The sequence below is a fragment of the Theropithecus gelada genome, chromosome 13, assembly GCF_003255815.1.
Source record: "Theropithecus gelada isolate Dixy chromosome 13, Tgel_1.0, whole genome shotgun sequence".
In the NCBI taxonomy this organism is placed as follows: Eukaryota; Metazoa; Chordata; class Mammalia; order Primates; family Cercopithecidae; genus Theropithecus; species Theropithecus gelada.
In genome coordinates, this window is record NC_037681.1 from 15497423 (window position 1) to 15523358 (window position 25936).

The following is a 25936-nucleotide window of genomic DNA, read 5'->3' on the forward strand; positions in this document are numbered from 1 at the left end:
AGGCATGGTGGCACACACCTGTAATCCCAGCAACTTGGGAGGCTGAGGCAAAAGAGTCACTTAACCCAGGAGATGGAGGCTGCAGTGAGCCAAAATCGTGCCACTGAATGCCAGCCTGGGCAATAAAGTGAGAGTCTGTCTCAAAAAATAATAATACTAATTAAATAAATAAATAAATATTTTTGTTTATATCTGCAGTCACAGAAACAGGATATACCACCTGTCTTAGTCCATTTGTATTGCTGTAAACAAATAGCTGAGGCTGGGTAATTTATAAAGAAAAGAAGTGTATTTGGCTCACAGTTCTGCATGCTGTTCAGAAAGCATGGCGTAGCATGTGCTTCTGAGGAGGCCTCAGGCTGCTGCCACTCATGATGGAAGGTGAAGAGGAGCCGGTGTGTGCACAGATCACATGGCACGAAAGAAAGCAAGAGAGAGGGGAAGGTGCCAGGCTCTTTTTATTTTTATTTATTTATTTGATAGATGGGGTCTGGCTCTGTCACCCAGGCTGGAATGTAGTGGTGCGATCATAGCTCACTGCTGCCTCAAACTCCTGGGCTCAAGCAACCCTGCTGCCTCAGCCTTTCAAGTAAGTGGCACTACAGATGTATGCCACCAGGCCAAGCTAATTTTTTGAAAAACTTTTTATAGAGATGGAGGTCTCACCATCTTGCCCAGGCTGATCTTCAACTGTTGGGCTCCCAAAGTGCTGGGATTACAGGGTGAGTCCCCACACCCAGTTGGCACCAGACTTTTTTAAACCTTCTCTCAGGGGAACTCTCAAGGAAACCAACAGAGGGACAATTCACTCAGTACCTCGAGGAGGGCACCAAGCCCATGAGGGATCCACCCCCATGACCCAAACCCTTCCCACTGGGCCTCCCCTCCAACACTGGGGATCAGAATTTAACATGAGATTTGGAGGGACAGATATCCAAAATATAGCACCACCCTTCTCCCACCCTACTGGGTGATCATGAAGAAAAATTGGCGTATCGTGTTTCTGTGACTTCCTTTATGCAAAAAGGGTAACAGATCAATTTCTCATAACTTGCTGAGTCATACAGTGAAATATTATTGATTACAATAAAAAACGCAGCTAATAAATCAGAAAGTGATGTAGCCCTAAAAGAAACAATAATAGAAAGTTCCTGAAGTCCAAAGAGCAGGCAAGAGGTTAAAGGCTTAAACATCCTCCCTAAAGTTGCTAAAAACGTGGGAGAGGCAGTTAACCTTGGGAGTTAAGGCAGTGCGGCTATAACAGGCAGCTTGAGGAAAAGGCGTAGCGCCACCCCCCATAAATGTCATTGTCTCTCCCCAAAAGAACATGAAATTTAATGAAGTGAATATATTTGCCATGCACAGGCAGCTTCAAGAAGAATCCTTTCACCACCCTTCCAAATAGGATGCCACTGCTAAGCATCTCCTATGGAGAAATTCTAGGACCACCACGGAGTGAATTGGGCAGACAGGGGACCACCTTACCTTGATTTACTACCTGTCAGAGCCACTGTGACGCCATGATCCCGCCTCATCCCTGGTGTTGTATTTCCTAGCCAGAGGCACAAGCTAAGCTCCCAGATCAAGTCAAGCCACAGCTCTGCACTGAAAAAGCCTTTTCTGGTGTTTGTTAGATCCAAGGACTGCCGTTTGGGAGCTGCCTGCCCATCAGTGATGGCCCCTTCAACAACAGCACTGGGATTCCTTTCTTCTACATGACGGCCAAGGACCCCGTGGTGGCTGATGTGATGAAGAACCCCACGGCCTCGCTGATGCTGCCAGAATCAGAAGGGGAGTTCTGCAGGTAGATGAGGGTTTTGCCCTCACTCGCGTGGGTCCTGGGAAGTTTTTGACAGAGTTGGGGCTGGGTTTCTCTCTGGGTCACCTGACTTTAACAGAACTCTGAGATGCACATCGATGTTCACCCTTGAAATCAGAGAAATTAGAATTCCACCACTCGCCAAGCAGTGTGATTTGTAGCAAGTTATTAATCTTTGGGAGCCTCAGTTTCTTCATCTGTAAAGTGGGAATAATAATCTTTGCCTCCGAGGGTTATTGCAAGTGTTGGAAATGGGTGCAAAATGCTCTGTGCAACACTGGCAAGAGTCCAGACAACTCCTGTTGTTATGGAAAAGGGGGAGGGCGGGAGGGAGGGTTGGTAAAGGAAGAGCCAGTAGTTCATCTCCTCATCACAGTCATGCAACACAGAGTCTGTATATTGTCTTTCCAACTTATTTATATCCTGTCCCCAGATATATGTGCAATAAACAGCCAGTATTTTTTAATTCACTTTTTCAAAAACTCTCTGAAAGAAAATGCTTCTAAAGACATTTAAGCACTAACAGATCATTAATCCAAGCCCCTTTATGAGAATTCAAAATGCAGAGCCTGAACTCGCATCCTCCCTGGGGGTAAATGTCTGCGTGGAGCTGGTGTGGAGGCTACATGTGAGATCCCCTTACCCTTCCCAGAGGAGCGGCAAATGCCCAGGATGGCCTGGGGTGAGCCCTTTAACCTCCAGGACCTTAGACACTCCACCTAAATGTAGTGATGCTTTAGAAAATCAACAGGCCTCCTTCCATCTGTGAAATTCTATTCTTTATGCACAGCACGGAAAACATGATAACCAAACAATGTATCAGTTCTTACAGAGGCTAATCAAAGCAACTATACAATGCAAGATGCATCCTGGATAAGCCATTGTTTCCCCTCAGCCACGACAGACCATGTGGAGACACTTCAGCTGACCCTGTGCCCCACCAGGTTAAGGCAAGAAGCCAGGAAAAGAAACATTTCCTTTCTCATGGAATATTCTCCCTGTTCTTGGTCAGTCAGGCTTGCTGTTACTAGAAGTATATTTCCGGGATATCTTTCTTTTCTTTTTTCTTTTTTTTTTTTTTGAGACAGAGTTTCGCTCTTTTTTTTTTTTTTTTTTTTTGAGACGGAGTCTTGCTCTGCCGCCCAGGCTGGAGTACAGTGGCCGGATCTCAGCTCACTGCAAGCTCCGCCTCCCGGGTTCACGCCATTCTCCTGCCTCAGCCTCCCGAGTAGCTGGGACTACAGGCGCCTGCCACCTCGCCCGGCTAGTTTTTTGTATTTTTAGTAGAGACGGGGTTTCACCGTGTTAGCCAGGATGGTCTCGATCTCCTGACCTCGTGATCCGCCCATCTCGGCCTCCCAAAGTGCTGGGATTACAGGCTTGAGCCACCGCGCCCGGCAGAGTTTCGCTCTTGTTTCCCAGGCTGGAGTACGGTGGCATGATCTCAGCTCACTGCAACCTTGAACCTCTGCCTCCCAGGTTCAAGCAATTCTCCCTGCCTCAGCCTCCCAAGTAGCTGGGATTACAGGTGTCCACCACCACACCTGGCTAATTTTTGTGTTTTTAGTAAGACAGGGTTTTGCCATGTTGGCCAGGCTGGTCTCGAACTCCTGATCTCAGGTGATCCACCCGCCTCGGCCTTCCAATCCAGGATACCTTTCTAAGCCTCCCAGGCTTTCCTCATTCACGTATCCTGAAAGCAGTCGTGCTGGAGCGTGTGGCTCCCAGAACCCAGAGCACAGCTGTTCCCGGGACAGGCAACAGAATATATACCTGGGACAAAGCTGTGGCAGCACTCCAGCTGGGGGAGGATTTGTCAACTGGCAACCCCCAGGCAGATGGCAGCAGGACCTGGAGCTAGGAGCAGTGAGCAATCTGACTTAGGAGAGGTCCTCACAGGGGACAGGGTCTCAGGGTGACTTCCTTCCGCCCCTGGGGAAGACTTGTCTGCACGGCCTAGAGCCACGTATGCGGACCTTCTTCATGGCAGGCCACATGTGGGACGTGCAAACACCTGTGCAGCCCACTGGCTAACTGGGTGAGGCAGCTCATGGCTGGAGGTGAGCACCCCGGGGCCAAGGGCAAGAGCATCTCCGCACACCTGTTACTCTGGCCTGGGAGAGGAAGGATGAGATATACTCATGGGTACCCCTTAGTTTATGTCTTCTCATAAAACTGTTTCTCAGAACTGCTATGCCCCCGACACTGTTTAAGTTTCTGAAGTATTGAAATATGATGTACATAAATGCCTACGAAACGAAGTTTTGATTAGTAAGCCTCACACTTCGATGCAAAGCTTACTAAGCAATGGGGCTTTTGTCACCCTGGGGCCCACGACTTCCCCTAATCAGCGTAAGCCCAGATGTGACTCACCTGTGTGAGGTTCACATTCCAAGTGGAGCATTACGTCTTAGGTTTCACCTTCAGAAAAGATCTTGGTAATATTGAACACAGGGACTTAACAAGTCAAAGCCATGTGGCTGGCATTGAAAAAGAGAATCCAGAGCCCCGAATAAACAAGCCAAGCAAGGGGCTCCTAGGGCCACCGGAGCATAGCGAGCCCTCTGGTAGAAGTGTCCGCAGCTACCGAACACCTGGGTAGAGTTTTGAAGGACAGCCTGGCAAGGTACCAGCAGGGCGCCCCTCCTGCCTGACCCCGGGCCTGAAGAGGTTGCCAGCAAAGGCAGAGCTCGTCATCAGGTGCTTCAGAGCTTCACACCATCTCCCACAGGAGCGGGAGATTCAAGAAAGCACACCCATGTCTTATGATGATAACGAAAGGTCAAGGCCACCTGATCCTCTCAGCTTCAGAAGCTCATACTCAGAACAGTGAAAACTGCCTTCCATCCTGTGCATGGAAAACTTGCAACAGCAATTTTTTTTGTTTTTTTTTGTTTTTTTTGAGATGGAGTCTCACTCTGTCGTCAGGCTGGAGTGCAGTGGCGCAATCTCAGCTCACTGCAATCTCCAACTCCCTGGCTCAAGTGATTCTCCTGCCTCAGCCTCCCGAGTAGCTAGGATTACAGGCACCTGCAACCGTGCCAAGCTAATTTTTGTATTTTTTTTTTAGTAGGGATGGGGTTTCAGCAGGTTGGTCAGGCTGGTCTTGAACTCGTGACCTCAGGTGATCAGCCTGCCTCAGCCTCCCAAAGTGCTGGGATTACAGGCGTGAGCCACCGCACCCGGCCTGCAACAGCATTTTTAACCAACCTGTGTGGTGCCTTCTGGGTGCTCCTATTCCTCTGCTAGTCTGTGCAGCCGGGGAGGGCGTGAGTCATCCCTGTTTCATCCCAAGGGGGAAGACAAAGTCAGAACTGGGCTTTACTGGACCATAAAGCCCAAGTCTTGAGAGGGAGGAAGTTGGGGGGCCACTGACTTCTGAGGAAGGAAAGGGGGTGCCTTCGTGGCCGTTTCCTACAGCCTACTGGGCATCCCTGGGAGAGGGGGCATGTCAGCTGCAAGCCTGCCTCTGCGTTCATCAGGTTAGCCCGGGTTACTGCAGACTCTGCACCAGCATGGGCTGGTGAGCGCCGTCTGCACCAAGGACACATCCCGGGAGCAAGAAGCCTCCAACAACTGGGGCGAGAACAACTCAGGCTTAGGGAAGGGAGGAATGCAGGTCTGAGACTCTCGCGAGGACGGGCTACTTTCAGAGCTCCCTTTGGTGCCAAACAATTGTATCTGTAATGTGTACATGTGTAATAAGCAGATACATAAATGGAGAAATAGATTATACATAGATACTAGATTGATGATTGATGATAGATAGATGGATAAATAGATAAAGGATGGATGGATGGATGAATTGATAGATGATAGATGAATAGATGGATGATGGATAGATGGATGGATAGATGATGGATGGATGGATGGATAGATAGGTAGGTAGGTAGACAGACAGATAGATAGATAGATAGATAGATAGATAGATAGATAGATAGATAGATAGATAGATAGATAGATAGATAGATAGATAGATAGAAGCTTCCACACATTCAACTCTTCTCTATTCAAAAGAGCAAATATTACAGTTGTCCCTACTTAGTCTCCCCAATCCACTCTTCATCACTTTGAATTCATCCTCAACCCAGCAGCTGGGGTACTCTCTTAAAATCCAAATCAGATCCTGAGGAAAAGCAACAGAATTTTTAATATGACCTGGGAGGCCCTTCATGGCCAGGGGCCCGCCTCCCTCTCAGAATAAATAATAGTGTCTGCCTCTTTACTGATTGACTTAATATTTGATTTATACCTAGTTTTATCAAATTAAAAGCATCAACCTGATAGCTTGTTGTAGTCAAAGCTGGTGTATGTTCTTTGGCATGGAGTTTAGAAAATTCTTTTCCATTAGCAATCCCCGCATGTAGGTTGACGAGTCATGTCACTCAAAAATGAAATTTCGATCCATTAACGGGCCTTAAAGATAAAGTTAGATCCAAGTCGAAGTAGGTGAAGGACATTGAGTGTCCATGGTCCCAAGAGTCTCAGGAAATTTAATGAAGAAAATGCCCAACAGATGTAATTTCCTTAACCACAGCCGTGAGAAGCCAATATCTTGAGAATGATGAAAGCAATGAACATCTCTTCATATTTTACAGCTTTCTAGGGAACTTAAAGAGTTTTTAAATGAACGTGTCAAGTTCAGCCTGGGCTACTTCATCCCACCTAGTTAGGGATTTTTGCCAGATCTTCTCATTGCCCTGATCCACAGGTCAATGGACTTTCCCTAAAATGTCACAGGAAAGTTCCTAGATTTAATTGGACGCAGTTGTCCTGACTGCTGCCCCAGGGCATAATAATTGGGCATTATTGACCTGCCCTTCTTTTTGGAGGAGATAATATGAAAAATGAGTCTGACTGGATGATAAGTAGAATGTGACTTTCTTTTTTGAGACGGAATCTCACTCTATTGCCCAGGGTAGAGTGCAGTGGCACAATCTCGGCTCACTGCAACTTCTGCTGCCCGGGTTCAAGCGATTCTCCTGCCTCAGCCTCCTGAGTACCTGGGATTACAGGCACCCACCACTGTGCCCAGCTAATTTTTGTAGTTTTAGTAGAGACAGGGTTTCACCATCTTGGCCAGGCTGGTCTTGAACTCCTGACCTTGTGATCCCCCCGCCTCGGCCTCCCAAAGTGCTGCACCCAGCTAGGTTGGTGATTTCTGTGGAACAAAGTTGCTGGGCTAGAATGAAATACCCTGCCGGTTCAGCGTGTCACTTTTCCCACTGGCATGATGAAGAGGGGAGGGGAGGATATCTGAGGGCCTTCTGGCTCCATGGCTGAGTGAAGGTAGGATACTCCAAGAATGGTGAAGATGGAATAGGTGAGCACCGTCATCACGGCTGATACATATTTGGTATATAGATTTCTACATAGACTGTTATAAAGTGCGAACTCCTGCAAATTTAGAGAAGAGTGACTTTCAACTTCTTGAAGGGCAAGAATGAGAGGGACGTATTATTGACCTGGATAGCTTTGCCCCTCGCCTAGGACTTCTTAGGGAAGGAGCGCCCAAGTGATGCTAACACTGCTTTACAATAATGACGTTTAAGCAGGTCTTATATGCATTTCCTGGGTTTCCAGTGAAGGCTACGAAGAACTGTGACTTAGGCCCAGGATGGCTTAGCTCATTTGTAAAACGAAGTCAAAATTAGAGTCTGACGGAAAGACAAATCCTGCATGATTTCACCTATATGTGGAATCTAAAGAAGTCGACTCATAGAAGCAGACCGCAGAATGGTGGTTCCCAGGGACCAGGCGAGAGCGGGGAATAGGGAAATGTCGATTACAGGGTGCCGACTTTCAGTTAGAAGACAAACACGTTCTGAGGATCTCATGTGCAGCATGGGCTGGGTGTGTGAATTCATTTGATCGTGGCTCTGATCACACAATATGTACGTACATCAAATCATCACGTTGCGTATGTTGAATATATTCAATCTTTATGTGACAATTAAATATTTTTAGAACGTTCAAAGATTAGGCTAGAAAGCCATGAAAGGAAGGTGGTTTTTTCACTTGTCAGGCATCATACTCGTACAAGCCAGAGCCTACAAACATGCCTTGCCTAGTAATTGTTCGTTTATTTAAAGTCTGTTTTATCCAATTATTCTGTTTACTCTTGGGTGCTGTGATGCCTTCATTTAATTAATGAGATGAATTAGGGGTGGGAATCTATTTCCCAGCTCAGGTTAAAATGGCAAATGGAGAATAAAAGTCTAGTTTAAAAGAGTCACTGGCAATCAACAACGCCCTCTCCTCCTCGTTTCCTTCTCCCTCAGTGACATAAGCATGGATACGTGCCCCTTGACTAAATGAATTTATGCTCAGCCAAGAAACCTACTTTATGAAAATTCAATAAATATTGATGGACAGAGAAAGGCCACCCAAAAATGTCTCTTTCCCTGCAATATCTTCCCTTACAGAGCATGCAGCCTTGGACAGCATGGGTTTTAGGTTTGTACCTTCTTGGTGAATCAGGACAGCAAGCCCTTGGGACCGGGGAGGACTTGTCTGTGGGGTGATATTCTCCCGGATCATATTGGATCAATTTTCATTTTGAAGATCAGGATGTAAATGAAACCCAAAGAGGTTTTATCAGATGCTTTTCCTGAAATAAAAACATTTCTTTTTGTTGAAAGAGTAGAATACATTTTTGTTATACAACAGTTTGTGTGGTTTAAAAAAAATTTCTTTTCATAGAGTACATTTTCACATTAGAGATTCCCACACTGGGAAAAAAATAACAATTTATCACTTAGAGTTTTATATTTGTGGACAGATTGTTTTAGTACAAGTAAAACGTCTTTGAGAATTAAGTCTCAGTTTAGAATTTATAATATTTTGATACATCTCCAAGGGGGGGAACTGATCTTTAAATGGAACTTCTCTATATTCGGAAGCTGTCCAAGCTTTTCTTCCTAGGATTTAGAAATTCATGATGTGAGAGGAAATCAGCATTTCCTAATTTTACAGTTTCCCTAGTCTAGCTGGTGTCTACTGACGAGAGAGGGAAGTTTTCTAAAATTAAACACTGTCTAATTTTCTGCAAAGTTTTTCTTCCTGAATTAACCGTATTTTCTTCTGTCCATTATTCCCAGGGCAAATAGAGGAGAAATTTGATCATGTGATAGTAACAAATCTGGACTCTCTTTCAGAGATTATTAAATTAAAAGGCAAAAGCTCGTATCATGTTGAGTTATACTGTGAGTCTTGTGAGAAGCTGGGAGGCAACCCCACCAGAATACAGGCCTTGGTCTCACAATTTTTGGATAAGATTCTTCTCAAACCTTTTTCCTCAAAGATTAAATTCTGGGCCAGGCGAGGTGGCTCATGCCTGTAATCCCAGCAATTTGGGAGGCCGAGGCAGGCGAATTACTTGAGGTCAGGAGTTCGAGACCCACCTGGCCAACATGGTGAAATCCCGTCTCTATTAAAAATACAATAAAATTAGCCAGGTGTGGTGGTGTGCGTCGGTAGTCCCAGCTACTTGGGAGGCTGAGGCAGGAGAATCACTTGAACCCGGAAAGTGGAGGTTGCAGTGAGCCGAGATCAAGCCACTGCACTCCAGCTTGGGTGACAGAGTGACACTCTGTCCTAAAAAAAAAAAAAAGATTAAATTCTGAAAATAACCACGCGATTAAGAGAAGATGTGTGTTCAATGGACTTCTCTGTTATTTCCTCCTTATTGTGAGTTGAATGGCACAAGAAAGCAGAGGCAAAGAGGCAGACACCAGTTTCCCTTTCCTTCAATAACATAAGCATGGGCAGATGTCCCTCCACTACATAAATGTATGCATGGGTTTAAAGTATTCCATCAAAAAGGTCAGAGCTTCCACAGCCTGGCAGCAGCTTCGCAGGTGCCCGTGTCGCTACAGTTGAAACAGCACAGCCCAGCAAAGCTGAAAGCTGAAAGTGCCGAAAGGCTTGCTTTGACAGCTTTCTGTGATGCACCCCCTTGAACACAGTCAGTAACAACTTATCCAAGGCCCCAGTGACTGTGGAGAGGAAGGGCTGCAGCCAAAGCATAGGCCCTCGCAGAGCAAAGGTTCAAGTAAGCAGCTGGGAGCAGGCCCAGGAGCAAAACACTGTCAGCCCTTTTCACTGGTTCAGGGGAGAGACACAGCCTTGGAACCAGAATGGTAGCTCGGTGTCAGGTGAATGTGCTGCACCTCACCCCATCCCGGGGTAGGGTGGTCCTGGGGAAATGCCTAGATGTGAGCAGGTCTGACCGCTGGGGTTCGGAGAAGCAGAGCTCGGCCTCCTGGGGCGCCACAGAAGGCACTCAGCCACCTCACTCCTGAGGGCTCCGGAAAACCTTCCTGTTGATAGTCTGGGCAAATCCTAGTTTCCTAGGTAGGCTGGTTTGACTATCAAGAAAGGAGGATCCAGCAGTACTTTTGCCTCTTCCTCCAAAGGCTCTTAATGAAAGATGGCCATGGGTCACAACCCTTCTTATTCCCCCAGGATGAAGGCGTCCCTGCCTCACCATGACCAGTGGCTCTTGGCAGAGCCCTTTGATGGACAGGCCTCGGTGTGGTTTTGCAAACTGAAAAGATTCCAGTTTGCAAAGGAATCTAGTTTCTGAGGGGAGGCGCCAGACCATGGAATGGATTAAAGCCCAGTGGGCCTCAGTGAGACCTAGAAGGGAAGCCTCTCAGAAATGAGGATCCCTGGGAATGACTTGCCGGTAGGGGCGCATATTGAAGATGCAAATTAGCACTGAGGATCACACCAGAGCAACTGGGATGGTGTTCAGGGACGTAGATGGAATCCCTACCCTGTCTCCTAGGCAGCCCCTTATACCGCAGACACGTCAACAGGAAGAGGAGCTGCTTCCGTGAAGCGGGGTAACTGAGGGGAGCGTGTCAGCAGGAGGGCCAGTTTGCCTTTATGTCGTGGGTTCGAGATTAAACCCTTAGTGCAAACAACTCAATGAGGGTGCACCAAGGCTAATCGTTTCTTCTGTGTGAAAAGTAAAAAGAGATCCTGGAAATGCGAATGGTCTGTGGCCACTCCTCCCCCAGCCTCCATCTTTTTAGCTATACTTGTAGGAAGAAAATGTCGAATGATAGATGAAAACCTCAAACCAATCTAATTGCAAAGGCAGGCGCTGGGATTTGTTCCCCTAGAACTGGACTTAGAAAGCGCTCTATTCACTCAGTCATTTCTAGATGAGCTGGATCAAGCGAACACACAGGGAGTACCTGCTTGCAGCAGCTGGCTTGCTAAGAGCCAAGATGCATCTCTGTCTGGAGCCTATGTCCACCTGAGACGGAATGTACATGTCAAAGCCCAGGGCCCAGACTTAATTGGATATAGAAGCTGAATCCAATTTCTCTTCAATGAATCTTGTTCATTCCTTTTGAAAGGAACATATAAGTTTAAATAAATTGCTCTCTGTTCTGATTCATGTTACCTCTCCTTTGCTGTACCTTCTTGTATTCCTAGAGCTAACATTAACCTGAGTCGTTTTTGTTGTTGTTGCTTGAGACAGAGTCTTGCTCTGTCACCCAGGATGGAGTGCAGTGGTGCCATCTCAGCTAACTGCAACCTCCACCTCCCAGATTCAAGCAATTCTCCTGCCTCAGCCTCCCGTTGGGGGACTACAGGCAGGCGCCACCATGCCTGGCTAAGTTTTGTATTTTTAGTTGAGATGGGATTTCACCATGTTGGCCAAGCTTGTCTAGAACTACTGGGCCTCAAGTGAGCCACCCACCTCGGCCTCCCAAAGTGCTGGGATTACAGGCGTGAGTCACCACACCTGGCGGATAGCTCTTTTAGAAACAACTCAGGGCAGGGCATTGAGTTGATGGGGTGAAACCCTATCTCTTCAAAAAATACAAAAATTAGCCAAGTGTAGTGGCACACGCCTATAGTACCAGCTACTCAGGAGCTAAGGTGGGAGGATCCATTGAGCCCAGGTTGGTCGAGGCTGCAGTGAGCAGCGATCATGCCACTGCACTCCAGCCTGGGTGACAGAATGCAGACCCTGTTCTCAAAAAATAAATAAATAAATATAAATAAAAATAAATAAAAGCACTGTCTAGGAAGAGTCAGAGAACTTTGCAAAGAGAAAGCTTGATGAGCCAGTGTTCAAGTATTCTTTCACCTTCCTCTCGTTTCTGAGGTCATATCTCATAGTAACCTGCAGTCACTTCTCTCTCCCTAATTTTATTTCAACCCTGTTGAGCTTTGTCTCTGTGGTTCCTGTCTATTTCACGAATTCACTAATGATTGTAGTTCCTCTGTCATTACACTATCCTGTCCCCATCTAGCTTATCAATGTTTTATTTATCTGTTAGACATGACTCCATCTTAAGCAGAAATGATACAAGTAAGTGATGAGAATGTGATGCCCATAAATATACATCCACCAAAAAGCTTTCAGGGCTGTTAAGATGGACATAAGGGTTTCATTGCAGGACTTTCAGCCCCTGGCAGTCATTAAGCTTCTTTCTGTCTCTATGGATTTTCCTATTCTGGACATTATATAAATGGAATTATATAATACATGGGTTTCTGTGAATGACTTCTTCCACTTTAGCATAATGTTTTCAAAGTTCATCATGTTGTAGCATGTGTCTATAATTCATTCCTTTTTATGGCTGAGTAATATTCCTTTGCATGAATATACCACATTTTATTTATCCATTTTTATTTACCCATTCATCATGAGTTGATGAACGTTTGTTTCCATGTTTTGGCTCTCATAAGTGATGCTGCTATGAGCATTCATGGACAAGTTTTTGTGCAGATATGTGATTTCATTTCACTTTGGTATATACCTAGGAGTGAAATTGTTTGGTCTTATGGTAACTGTGTTTAACTCTTTGGAGAACTGCCCAACTGTTTTCCTAAATGTATGAGGGTTCTGATTTCCCTGTGTCCTCACCAACACTTGTTATTGTCTGTCTTTTTTATCATACCTGTCCTCGTGGGTGTGAAGGAATATCTTGATGTGGTTTTGATTTGCATTTCCCTCATGACTAATGATGCTAGCATCCTTTTGTGTGCTTATTGGCCATTTGCACGTCTCTTTCGGGGAACTGTCTATTTAAGCCCTTTACCTGTTTTTAAATTTGGTTATCTTTTTATTGTTGAGTTGTAAGAGTTCTTTATATATTCTAGATATAAACCTTTCTAGATATATGACTTGCAAATATTGTGCTTATATGTCTTTGTCTAATTTTCTCCTCTTTTGTCTTGGAAGAAGCAGGAAAACTGCTGAAGATTCAATATTGACATTCCAGTTGCATATGCTCTTTGTCAATGTCCTTTTGCTCTTATAGGCTGGGCTTTCCCCATCAGACAAGCAAATAATTGAAGTAACATTCCTGAGATGATAAAGAAGTGTATCTAAGTTATCTAGCGTGTAGAAATGGTAAGAAAGTGTCTAAACATGCGAAAAGATTTCAATTAATTGAAAGGAATTTGGGAGGGAAAGCTGTTACTCCAAACGTATAAAGACAAGGTAGGGAGATACTAATGATAAATTCAATTCAACATGAATTAAGCATACTGAGTACAAGCCAACGTATTAAATATTGTGGTGAAAATAAGACTTTTTTCCTTCAAATGAGATTTACTGAGCACTTACTATAAGCCAGGCATGCGTAGGCATGAACACTTAGAGGCACAGGCTCTTCTTACCTCCCTGCTTATTTGTCACCATCATTTGAATCAAGACAGCAAGGTGTAACACGTGACCACATATACAAAGTCCCCTAACAGTTAACACCAAGGCTCTCCACAATAGGGGAGCTGAGTAGGGTTCCACAGCATGGCTGCAGTTTCCCCAACCTTGACATCCTCATTCCCCATCTGTATGTGTCCATTGATCTACCCATCATCTCCAGCTCAGCCTGCCCAACCTGACCTGGCCTTCAAAAATAAGACACTAAGCTCCTCCTTGGTGTTCCTTCCCTTCTTTACCTCTTTCTTCTCACCTTAAGACGATATCTCAATTTTCTAGTCCTGTGGACTAGAGTTCCCTCACCGATTTATTCCCCAGGATTTCATTTTCTTCCTCTCTTGTGACTCAGCCTCCTGGGACTTCCCAGTCCAAGGCTCTTTCCTCTGGAAAGCCCACCCCCTTCCCTGGTCTTACTGATCTTGGTTCGTGCAGCCATTTCCATCCTGCTTGTTTGTCCCTGAGGTCTCTGCAGCACAGGCAGAGCTAAGGCCAGCTGGGGCTGCTGGCCAGTGTGACCCTTGAAACAGCAAAGCTTCCCTTGTAAAAAGAGATGAGACTCCAGTGTGCTTAGAAGTATTTACGGCCTGGAAGGGCCCTGGCCATCCACTCCTGCCTTTCGTCGTTCAGACTAGGAGGCTGAGGGCCTAAGAACCGCAAGACGGAAAAATGGAAAGTGCAGTAATTAGTCTTCATGACCATACGCTGCTCCCTGCTGCGTGGTCTCTACAGACAGCTCCAGTCCTGGCTCAGCCTCCCTTTGCCTTTGGCCTCTGCTCTCCCTGTAGCCGCCTTCTTCCCTTTAAATGAATCACGCATCCAAATGGCAGGCAGGTCCCTTTTTAAATGCATTGTTTGTGGCGCATCTCTAATGAGATGAACAGCAGGCTTTTGGAAAGGACAATTGAACATGTGGTGCAGGGAGGGTGTCACTCCATAGCACATGTCACATTTTAGAGTAGGGGTCACCTCCCGGATCCTCTGTGATGCAGTAAAAGAAAAAAGGCAGAGCACCCCCTGAGGCTTCCTTTGGTCTATAGAGGCCTCTATGGGGCAGGGGGCAGGGGGTGGGGGGCGGGGTGGGCCGGGGTCGGGGGCGGGGCAGGGGGGATCATGGGTCTATTCTTGACTTCTGCCATCCAGGTTGAGGCACAGGGACCCAGGGCTGAGCAGCGAGAGACCTGCCTGCCCAGGTCAGTTCCTGGCAGTGTCTGCAGAAATGGCAGAGGGAACTCAGAAGGAATCTGAGAAGTGGTTTCAGAGTGGCCTCCAATCAGAGGTCAGCATGGTAGCAAGACCCTCAGCAGGCAGGGAGCTGCCAGGGTGCCCCATTTCAGTCCCAGAGGATCACCTGATCCTGGAGATGAGTCAAGAGGGCCCTGGGGTGACCCTGAAGCCTGCTTTCTCGGCCTGCCTGCTAGCTCAGGGCCTGGGAGCAGGTCTGAGGCCAGCCTGACCCTGTTGGGCTTGATTCTGGAACCATTTGGTGGGCTGCAGCATGACTAAACCGCTCAGGAGCAGCCTGTGCCCAGGAGAGCCACCTGATTCTGTTGAAAATGCCAATTCTGGGCTCCAGCAGTCTCTGAAAATAAGGGCTTTGGGATCTGCACTTTCAAGGAGCAGCCAGAGTACTTCTGATGCACAGTTAAATAGGAGAATTACGACATTAGAGAAAAGGGCTTCTAATTTGAGGCTCATCAATTTGAGTCCTAAGCCCTCCAATTAATATCTGCCTGGCTTTGAGAAACTTAATTTGTCTGATTCTCAATCTTCTTCACCCTAAAATGGGAATAATAGTACCCTAAGTCCACTGTGGGGATGAAATGTTTCAATGTGTGTAAAGTTTTGAGCACAGACTCAGTACTATAAAATGGTAGCTATGGTCAGTAACAAGTGTTTCTTCTGCACAGGACTGGGATGGCAGAGACTGGGAAAAAAGATGGAAATCAATAGTGCCCTATTTACACTGTACCCCTCCTATGTATAAAGGGAGGAATAGTATATGATATACATAAAGAGTTATAGAAATAACTCATGTAATTCTTACAAGAGTCCCATGAGAGAGGTACACTTGTTAGCACCTTTTTAAAAAGGTGTTCTGGAGGTGGAAGGCCAAGGCTGAGGCAGATTTACTGTCTGGTGAGCACCTGCTTTCTGGTTCATAGGTGGCATCTTCTCACTGTGCCCTCACATGGGGCAAGGGGCCAGGGAACTCTCTGGGGCTTCTTTTATTATAAGACACTAATCCCACTCAGGAAGGTGGGAAGCACTTTTCTCTAGCGTGCTTTCCTGCCCACCCCCTTACCTGATTCCTACTCATTTCCTAGGGTTCAGCCTTCATTGACCTTCAGAACTTCATTGACTCCATGTTGTAATAGCAGGTGATGAAATCAGTAATTGTGTGGCAAGTTGTCTGGTGTCTGTGTCTCCTGCGGGAGTGCAGCTCCCTGAAGGCCAGGACCACGTCTTTCTTGCTGTCTGCAGCCCTCAGCAGGTGCAGGGCCTGGAGCACAGTGTGGGGGTATTTGTGGGTTGCATATGGGGAATATTCATGGGAGCATTAAGGAAGGGCGCTTTCATTTCCCACTGCTACTGTAAGAAACTGCCACAGACTTCATGCTTTAGAACAGCACAGATATCTTCTTCTTTTTTTTTTTTTTTGAGATAGAGTCTCGCAGTGTTGCCCGGACTGGAGTGCAATGGTGCAATCTCGGCTCATTGCAAGCTCTGCCTCCCGGGCTCAAGCGATTCTCCTGCCTCAGCCTCCCAAGTAGCTGGGACTACAGGTGCATGCCACCATGCCCAGCTAATTTTTTGCATTTTTATTAGAGACGGGGTTTCACTGTATTGGCCAGGCTGGTCTCAAACTCCTAACCTCGTGATCCGCCCACCTCAGCCTCCCAAAGTGCTGGGATTATAGGCGTGAGCCACCGCGCCCAGCCACAGATGTATTCTTTTATAGTTCTAGAGGGCAGAAGTCTGAAATGAGTCTCACAAAGCTAAAACCAAGGTGTGGGCTGAGCTGCTTCTTTCTGGAGGCTCCAGAGGAGAAGCCGTTTCCTTGCCTTTTCAGCTCCTAGAGGCCGCATGCATTCCTTGGCGCGTGGCCCCTTGCTTACCTCTCTCGGGGCTTGCTTCTGCCATCCCATCTCCTACTGCTCACTTGAGACTTCTGCCTCTCCCTAGGAGGATCTTCTGTTTACATTAGGCCCTCTGTGGGATCAGCTGCATCCCAGAGGCAATGAGAATCCCCACCCACATTTCAGAAAGCACTGATTCAGAAGCTGCAGAACCAACAAAAACACAGAACTATTTTTTTTTTTTTTTTTTTTTTTTTTTTTGAGACGGAGTCTCGCTCTGTCGCCCAGGCTGGAGTGCAGTGGCCGAATCTCAGCTCACTGCAAGCTCCGCCTCCCGGGTTTACGTCATTCTCCTGCCTCAGCCTCCCGAGTAGCTGGGACTATAGGCGCCTGCCACCTCGCCCGGCTATTTTTTTGTATTTTTTAGTAGAGACGGGGTTTCATCGTGTTAGCCAGGATGGTCTCGATCTCCTGACCTCGTGATCCTCCCGTCTCGGCCTCCCAAAGTGCTGGGATTACAGGCTTGAGCCACCGTGCCCAGCCAACACAGAAGTATTTTTAAAGTTGATTTGAATTGTTCGAATATCATCTCCATCATAGATATGTATGGATATCCTGGATAATCTACGATAATCTTTCCCTCTTGGGCTCCCTCACTTAATCACATCTGCAAAGTCCCTGTTATCACATAAAGTCACATTCACACATTCTGGGGATTAGGACATCTTTGGCATCTGGGGATTAGGACATCTTTGGGGGAGCTGTTATTCTATCTACTGCAGGATGGAAGTAACAGTTTACATGGATTTGCAAGTGGAGATAGAAACATAGTGATTTATTCTAATGTATGCTGCAGCCCCCTTTGGTATGTTGGAGGTGTCATGATGGCAATTATTTATAATACAAATGTTTTAAATATGGAAATTAAAATGGGTCTAACACATGTGAGATTCAATTGATGAAGATAAATTTTAATGTAATCTCAGCATATCAAATATATAAATGAATGTGAAAACTCAAAGGAAAGGGGTCATACATTGAACTGTCTTGCTAGACAGTGCCTTGCCTCTCAGAGTGGACTGTTCAAACACGCCTGCTGCTCTCCTGTCCAGGAGGTGGGTCCACATCCCCCCTTTTCTGGTGCCGTCTGTTGTGTGTGGCTGGCCAGTGTCTGTTGAATCACAACATTTGACACTGGATAAGAGAAAATTCTAGCCCAAAATGAGTAAGGATATGCAATGGACCACTATTCCAGTTAAGCACATACATTCATCCCTTGGTGTCCGTGGGCAATTGGTTCCAGAAACCCTCCTCCAGTCCCCCACCAAAAGACGCCAAAATCTGTGGATGCTCAAGTCCCTGATGTAAAATGGGATAGTGTGCGTAAAACCTACACACAGCCTCCTGTGTACTTTGAGTCATCTCTAGATTACTTATAATACCTCATATAATCTAAGTGCTCTATAAATCGTTGTGATAGTATATTGATTTTTTATTTGTATTATTACTGTTATTATTATTGAGACAGAGTCTCACTCTGTTGCCCAGGCTGGAATGTAGTGGCACAATCTTGGCTCACCACAACCTCCACCTCCTGGGTTCAAGCGATTCTCCTGCCTCATCCTCCCAAGTTGCTGGGATTACAGGCACCTGCCACCACGCCTGGCTAATTTTTGTATTTTTAGTAGAGACGGGATTTTGTCATGTTGACCAGGCTGGTCTCGAACTCCTAACCTCAGGTGATCCGTCTGCCTTGCCCTTCCAAAGTGCTGGGATTACAGGCATGAGCCACTGCGCCTGGCCTATTTGTATTATTTTTTATTTTATACTGTAGCTTTTTTTTCCCCTAAATATTTTCAGTCTGTGGTTGGTTGGATCCACAGATGCAAACATCCATGAATGTGGAAGGCCAACTGTATGTCTAAGGCTTCGGAACAATACACATTTCATTCAGAGAAATCAGGGAAGTCATGGTTGGGAACATTGAATCGAGGGGTAAAAGAGACATCAACAGCCTGAAAATGGGCAAGCGTCATTCAGAGTCTCAAAAATCAGACGTTGGGAGGATCTGTGGGTGAACACAAATAACTTACATAGTGATTCTGGAACAGGCTGTTGAAGAGATGGTTTCTGTGCCCTAGGAATAGGAAGAAGTGGCCATCTACAGGCCATATTGGTTGGGAAGGATGTCATGTCAAAGACCATCCTTTTCTTTTATAGTTTTCCTGTGATGACGCGTTAGGAAACTGTTGTGGATTTCCCTGAGGCATTTGAAGAAAACCGCATGGTTGTATTCTCATAGACAAGATGGAATAACGTAAACTTGGGCAGATTTATATTTATTTCCCATATATCTGATTTCACAATGGGTGTGAAACTGTGGATGAAAGAACAATTGGGTCAATAACCAAAAGGGTCTACTGGTAGGGCGGGGTTTCATCTGAACTCTGTGTAGGAGGTTTCTGCTTCCTTGACCTTTTGCAATACACTGAAAAGTGGGGGGAAGGGGTCTGGGAGCCAGAGGAAGGATTCTGGGGTTGAAACGACTGGAAGCTTGATACAGTGAGAGACACGGAAAACTACATATTTGGGAGACCTAGAAAATTGTCAAGAGAAGCCAATGTCATAACCAGGAAAATGGTGCCAAGAAGGGCAAGAAAACTGAGGGGAAAAATTAACTAGGACAGTATGAGGCATTATACTGGTATGCTGTAAAGTAAAATAAAAATTAAAAGAAAGATATTAATAAAATAGACAAGCTTTTTCTGTGCCCTGAGAATGGGAAGAAGTGACCACCTACAGGCAATATTGGTTGGGAAGGGTGTCACACCAAAGCGCATTCGTTTCTTTGATAGGTTTCCTATGATGATGAAGCGGGGAGCTATTGTGGATAGCATCCCTAGGAGGATGGAGTAGAGGGTGGTGGAGGTGAGACGCCTCCCCAACCTTGCTCGCCTCCCACTGGAGTTTCGAGGGCAGTTCTGGATCCCATAGTTTAACAGGGACATGGACAAGCTGGGATGTCTGAAAGCAGCCAGCCCGGAAAGGAGCAGTCTCAGGAACGACACAGTGCTTTCTGCAGATGCCGGAAAGGCTAACACCGAAGAGGAGAATGCTATTTGTTCTGGGGTTACCCTGGGGAACAGGAGTAAAACTGGCAGTGGGAGCTGCAGGCCTCGCATTTTTCGTCTCTGCTGCCATCCTCTTTCTCTTGCCTTCAGCACTGGGTGGAGGGCGCATCCTACGCTCTAGCTTCTCCAGCCAGGTTCTCACCACCCACACTCCAGATTTGCTAGCAAAGGCACCACATCCAGAATTTCCATTCCGCGCCTCCTACCCTGTATCCTTCTTGCTTGTGCAACCCTCCTGCAACATGCTTGGACCACGTGGAGCTGCCAACCCTTTGTCCCTGTCACGACCTTCCCAACTGTCAGCATGTCCTGGCTCCCCTTTCTCTTTGCCCAGGTTAGACTCCATGGTCCGTCTTCACGATTGCCCTGAGAGCACCTACACCTCCTCTGACCCTCTCGCCTCCTGCCTGGCCATACCCAACGCCTTTAAGCCCTGCTTCCACCTCCTCTGTTCCTGTACCCAGGTGGCTCAGGTCTGCCCAAAACCATGTGGCCGAACTGAGACTGCCCCTTTTCAATTCATGAACAGAACCCTCGCATGCATTCTCAGCACTCCTAGAAAATCCCATTTCATTTCCCCCGTAAGATCCCGTTTTTAAAGAGCAAACCTAAGCGCTCCCCTTCATTCTCTCTCAGTTGCAGATGATGCTCATACTTATTTGACACAGTATGAAATCACACCAGGCAACTCACTCCTCTCCCTCCACTAAGTCGAAAAGTTTGCCTGCGTTTCCACCAGTGGATCTCAAACAGGGAGCTGAGAGACTCCTCGCGAGGGACATTTGGCAGTGTCTGGAGACCTTTTTGGTTCTTCCAACTTGGGTTCGGGTGGGGGGTGCTGCTGGTATCTAGCAGGTAGAGCCCAGGGATGCTGCTAAATACTCTATTATGCGAAGGACAGCCCCCCACCTCAAAAAGTCATCCAGCCCAAGATGTCAGCCGTGCTAAGGTTGAGAAAGCCTGGTCTACACCTACCTTCCTTCTGTTACTATCTGGCTGGATACATCAGGGAGAGACAGAGCCTTGCGACATATCTCAGTGGGTTCTATTGGCATTTGGGGTAGGACAGTTCCTTGTGTAAGATCGTCCCATACATTGCAGGACATTTAGAATTCCTGACCCCTACCCACCAAGTGCAAGGAGATAGAGCCCCTCAACCAGGTTTCTGTGAAAACCAGGATGTTCCCCAGATTTCCAGTTGCTTTTTATGGAGAGGAAACTTCTCCCAGTTGAGAACCATTGTACAATGATGGTGATTTTATCATTTGCAGGATTGGGCGGTCCAACCCACTTCCTTTTTTCGTGTCTGTGTGTGTGTGTGTGTGTGTGTGTGTGTGTGTGAGACAGGGTCTCACTCTGTCGCCCAGGCTGGAGTGCAGTGGCATGATCATAGCTCACTGCAGCCTCAATCTCCTGGGTTCAAGTGATCCTCCTGCCTCAGCCTCCTGAGTAGCTAGGACTACAGGTGTGCACCACCACGCCCAGCCAATTTTCTCTATATTATAAAAAATATAACAAAGGTTAAACAAATATTTTAATGTCATTTGTTCAGTATGTTTATATATATTGGTATAATTTCTGAAATCCTCAAAGAACATAACACATCCTTTCCTCCAACATTTTTCTTTACCACTGAACACCAACACATAAAAATAAAACAGACTTTTAAATATACTAGCAAGATATAAAGTGTTTGGGAAGGTTACATGTATTTTTAGAAAAATGCATCCCTTATGAAGCTCTTACAAAATTGTAGCCCATAAAAATATGAGTGTAAAAGAAATTGTTGTAGCAAGAGGAGGATTACTTATCTCCGAGAAGGTTAACTATCTGGAAGGCAAGCTTCACGTTTAATTGGAGATCATTTAACGTCAGTGGAGAGCACTGCTTTATTGTGTCCTTTATGACTCCCCAGGTCATGTAATCCACTCCGTTGCATACAAAGTGCTGTGACTGATCATTCTCCCGATTCAGAAGCTTCTGGAACCCCTAATACAATGGCATCCATGCCTTGGGCATGAAACCCACCCCCTAAGAACAGATATTTGGTCCCTTGACTCCCTAGATTGAATCTTCATATACCATTTTAGGTTCTGTTATAGGCAAAATAAAAATAGAAAAGGTTAAAAGAAGCTCCTGGCTGGGTATGCAAGCATTTCACCCAGCAGAGGACACCTGTTGAGTGCTGGGTGGGGACCAGGCCAGCATCGATGAGTGAGCGCAGTCAGGGTCCGGAGGGCAGACGTCACAGTCCAGGATGGCTCCTGCCACTCTCCGGCAGGGTCAGCAAGCAGGAAGGACATCCCTCTGGGCTCCCCAGGTGGCCACTTTGAGAGCGTGGATCAGGCTTTTCTGGTCCTACCCTTGAGACTTGAATCCTCTTGGTTTACAAGCTGCCCATCCATCCTCACAGGCCATGGGTAGCCAACCCTAAAGTCAGGTGAAAAGGAGAGAAATACCCAAAAGAATGTCCACTGGCCTGAAGGAGAGATGCGATCAACACAGCCCCTGTCCTTCAGCTCCTAGGGTCACCCACACCAGTGAAACACAAATAAAAATAAGTAAGCTCGCTCAAGTTGCAGGAGGTAGCCCAACAGGACACCCCAGGGTGCTTCTTCATTGCCTTTATGAAAAATAGCTCATTGATCGCTATTAATACATCTAACATTAGGTGGGCATGTCTCCACCACATCTAAGAACAGAGACAGACAGAGCTCCAGAAACTTGAAGCCCTGTAATTAGTGAGGAACCTTTCAGCTGAAAGAAATAGAAAAGTAAACTCATATGGACTTAAAGAATTGAGAAATTTAACAGTTCACCTGACTGAAAAATTCAGACGAAGGCTTTTCCTAGGGCGTAAACAATGTCAACCAAATGAAATTTTTTTTCCCTCTCCCTCTTTCCTGTGGTGTCTGTTTCATTTTAAGGGTGGCTCCTTTGTAATGCAGTGTAGCCGCCCCCGCTCCCCAGGTACAGATGCTCCCTTGTTTATGTCCAACAAAAGTGAGCATCTCTCCAGGTAGACTCCAAAGAAGAGTTGCGGGGATTTCCACTCTGAAAGTCCTCAGCCAGTAGCTCCTTGAGCTTTTGTGACCAAACTTGCTGTTGTACCAGTCCCTGAATCCATCACCACAGCCAGGGACTGGAATACCCTGGTTGGCTTAGGCAGTCTAGGTTCTCGGGACCTGGGGATGGACCAGGGTTCCTGAAGCTGTGTGTGAGAGGGAAGTGGATGCCTCAACAATAGATGAGATCTGTCACCCAGAGGAGGGGCAACACCTCCTATGGCCCCTGTTTACCAAAGTAGCCTGTCACCAATTGACAGCGTGCATCAGGGTCCCCAGGGTGCTCAGGGCCCTCTCGCCTAGTTGGTGTTGCATCTGCTGGCCATTTCAGGGGCGCAGCTGCCAGCAACCACAGGTGTGCTGCACTCCTGTGACTAAGGGTGGGGCTGCCATCCAAATTCCTTTAGATGGTGTATTAGTTTCCTATCGCTGCTGTAAAAAATTACCACACCTTACTGGCTTAAAATAACCCAGATTTATCATGTTATTGTTCTGGAGGTCAGAAGTCCAAAAGAGGTCTCACCAGATTAACACCAAGGCATTGGCAGGACTATGTTCCTTTTTGGAAGCTCTGGGGCAGAGTCTGTTTCCTGGCCTTTCTCAGCTTGAGAGGCTGCCTGCACCCCAGGGCTTGTGCCCCTCCCATATTCGAAGCCAGCCATGGCCAGGTGGGTCTTTCTCAGTTAAATCACTTCAATGCTTTCCACTCAATGATCCTTGTGATTGCCTTGGGCTCAGCCAAACCATCCAGGATGATCTTCTGATCCAAAATCAGCTGATTAGCAACCGACTTCCTCTTTGCCATGTAAAGGAACATATTCACATGTTCCAGAGATTAGGATGTGGACATCTTTGGGGGGCCATTAGCCTGCCTACCACATGTAGAAGGAAGTGATACCAAGTTTAGCTGGGTTTTCCATTGTGTAAATGCAAAGTTTTCTATTTGCTTTTTAAAATATATAATCTCCTTTCTATTTCTATGTAATTACCCACAGTAATTACAAAAATGCTCCCTATGTAAATGTACTGTGTTCTTATTCTATAATGACTTACACCTGAAGGCTAATCTCATTGCTTTCATCACAGAACAATTTTATGAAGAAATTAGCTTTAATAGTGAACAAATAAATTGGGTGCAACTAATGACAGTATCATTCAGACACAAATTCTAAATATTTTTCATATAGGTGAATTCAGTTTCTTCTTACAATTTTTACTTCTTTTCTCCTATGCATCTCAGTTATTTTTACAAAGATATAGATTTAGCTTTTGTTATGTAGATTACATTCCATCATTCTTTCATCTTAACTCACAAGAAAAGTTTATAACTTAACAACCAGATTTTTGCAGTATCTATCACAGATTATAATTTTCTTTTTTTCTTTTTTTTTCTGAGACTGAGTCTTGCTTTGTCGGCCAGGCTGGAGCACAGTGGTGCAATCTCGGCTCGCTACAACTTCCGTCTCCCGGGTTCAAGCTATTCTCATGTCTCAGCCTCCTGAGTAGCTGGAATTACAGCTGCCCACCACCATGCCTGGCTAATTTTTGTATTTTTAGTAGAGATAGAGTTTCACCCATGTTGGCCAGGCTGGTCTTGAGCTCCTGACCTTAGGTGATCTGTCCACCTTGGGCTCCCAAAATGCTAGTGTAGCAGGACAAGCCTCAGACAAAACCTGTCAGACACCGAGTTAAAGAAGGAAGGGCTTTATTCGTCCGGGAGCTTCGGCAAGACTCACATCTCCAACAACCGAACTCCCGCAGTGAGCAATTCCTATCCCTTTTAAGGGCTCACAACTCTAAGTGGGTCAGCGTGAGAGGGTCGTGATCGATTGAGCAAACAGGAGGTCTGTGACTGGGGGCTGCATGCTCTGGTAATTAGAATGGAACAGAACAGGACAGGGATTTTCACAGTGCTTTTCTATACGTTGTCTGTAATCTATAGATAACATAACTGATTAGATCAAGGGTCAATCTTTAACTACCAGGCCCAGGGTGTGGTGCCGGGCTATCTGCCTGTGGATTTCATTTCTGCCTTTTAGTTTTTACTTCTTCATTCTTTGGAGGCAGACATTGGGCATAAGACAATATGAGGGGTGGTCTTCTCCCCTACTAGGATTACAGGTGTGAGCCACCGCACCCAGCCCTTTCTTTCTTCTTTTAATAGAGCCGCACAGCACATATTTTTCCTGTTAACCAAAATGAGTCACTGAAGCAAGTGTCTCAGTCAGTTTAGATTTATTAAGCCAACCTCGGGGCACGTCCAGGAACATGCAAGCCACAGACCTATCTGTGGCTGTTTTCCTGAAGAGGTTTTCAGGAGGTTTAGTATTTGTACATTTTCTTAAAGGGGAGAAAGGCATGTAGGAAGAGAGGCAGGTAGGTGGTAAGGCAATGGTTATATCTTTGTGAGACTTTAGTTAGTGCCTGGTAAATCAACATTTTACACAGGATAAGGTGAATGTTTGAAAGAAAAAAAGGGAGTAAAGGAAGAATTTATTATGCCAGTGTCTCTGGGTAAGCAGAGGAATGATTGATCTAGTCTTGTCTTTGTTCTGCACCTGGGAAGATAAGCTTGCAATTGAATGTCAATTCCATTATCAGCATGGAATCAAACAGACTTTAGTTTCAGGAGCTAGACTTAAATTGCACACCTGAAGTTACAATTGGCATGTCCTTGTTTATGGGAGGCCAGCAAAAAATTTACTTATGAATGGTCTGTGGGGACAGTCATTTGGAGACCCCTGAGGCCTTTTACCTTTTCCCTGGGAGTCTGGCCGATGCATAATGCTGGTAACAGCGATTTATTTGGAAGAGGGAGTTGCATAACTCAACCTCTAGCCTTAACCTTCCCTCTGGCATAAGGAGTTTGAGGGTCCAGAGATTTTTAAAATTTCTTCAACTGTTTTTGTTACTGTAAGTAGCTAGTCAGACATGAGCAGACCAGGAGAGGGCCCACTCCTACCCTGACCAGGAATGTCAGGTGACTATCAGGTGGTGGTCAGGTGGTTGTTAACAGTCTCTCTAAAGTAATGATTGGTCACACCCAGTACCAGGGAAAGGCAGTCTCCCAATAGATAGAAAAAACCTGAAGTTGGTGATCAGCGACTTCCCACTAATATCTCAGGAGTTGGGTGAGTGGGCTCACACGT

At 46.1% G+C, this 25936-nt stretch overlaps 1 protein-coding gene and 1 pseudogene across 1 annotated transcript in view; one reads left to right on the top strand and one right to left on the bottom strand.

Moving 5' to 3' along the window:
* The window catches only part of CREG2 (cellular repressor of E1A stimulated genes 2), a 39259-nt gene that overhangs the window by 2522 nt on the left and 10801 nt on the right, over window positions 1–25936 (top strand). Inside the window, exon 2 of the mRNA XM_025354400.1 lies at window positions 1635–1804. Coding sequence (XP_025210185.1) covers window positions 1635–1804 — 170 coding nt within the window. The remainder of the gene's footprint in view (window positions 1–1634; window positions 1805–25936) is intronic.
* On the bottom strand, window positions 9645–20777 carry LOC112605261 (annotated as a pseudogene).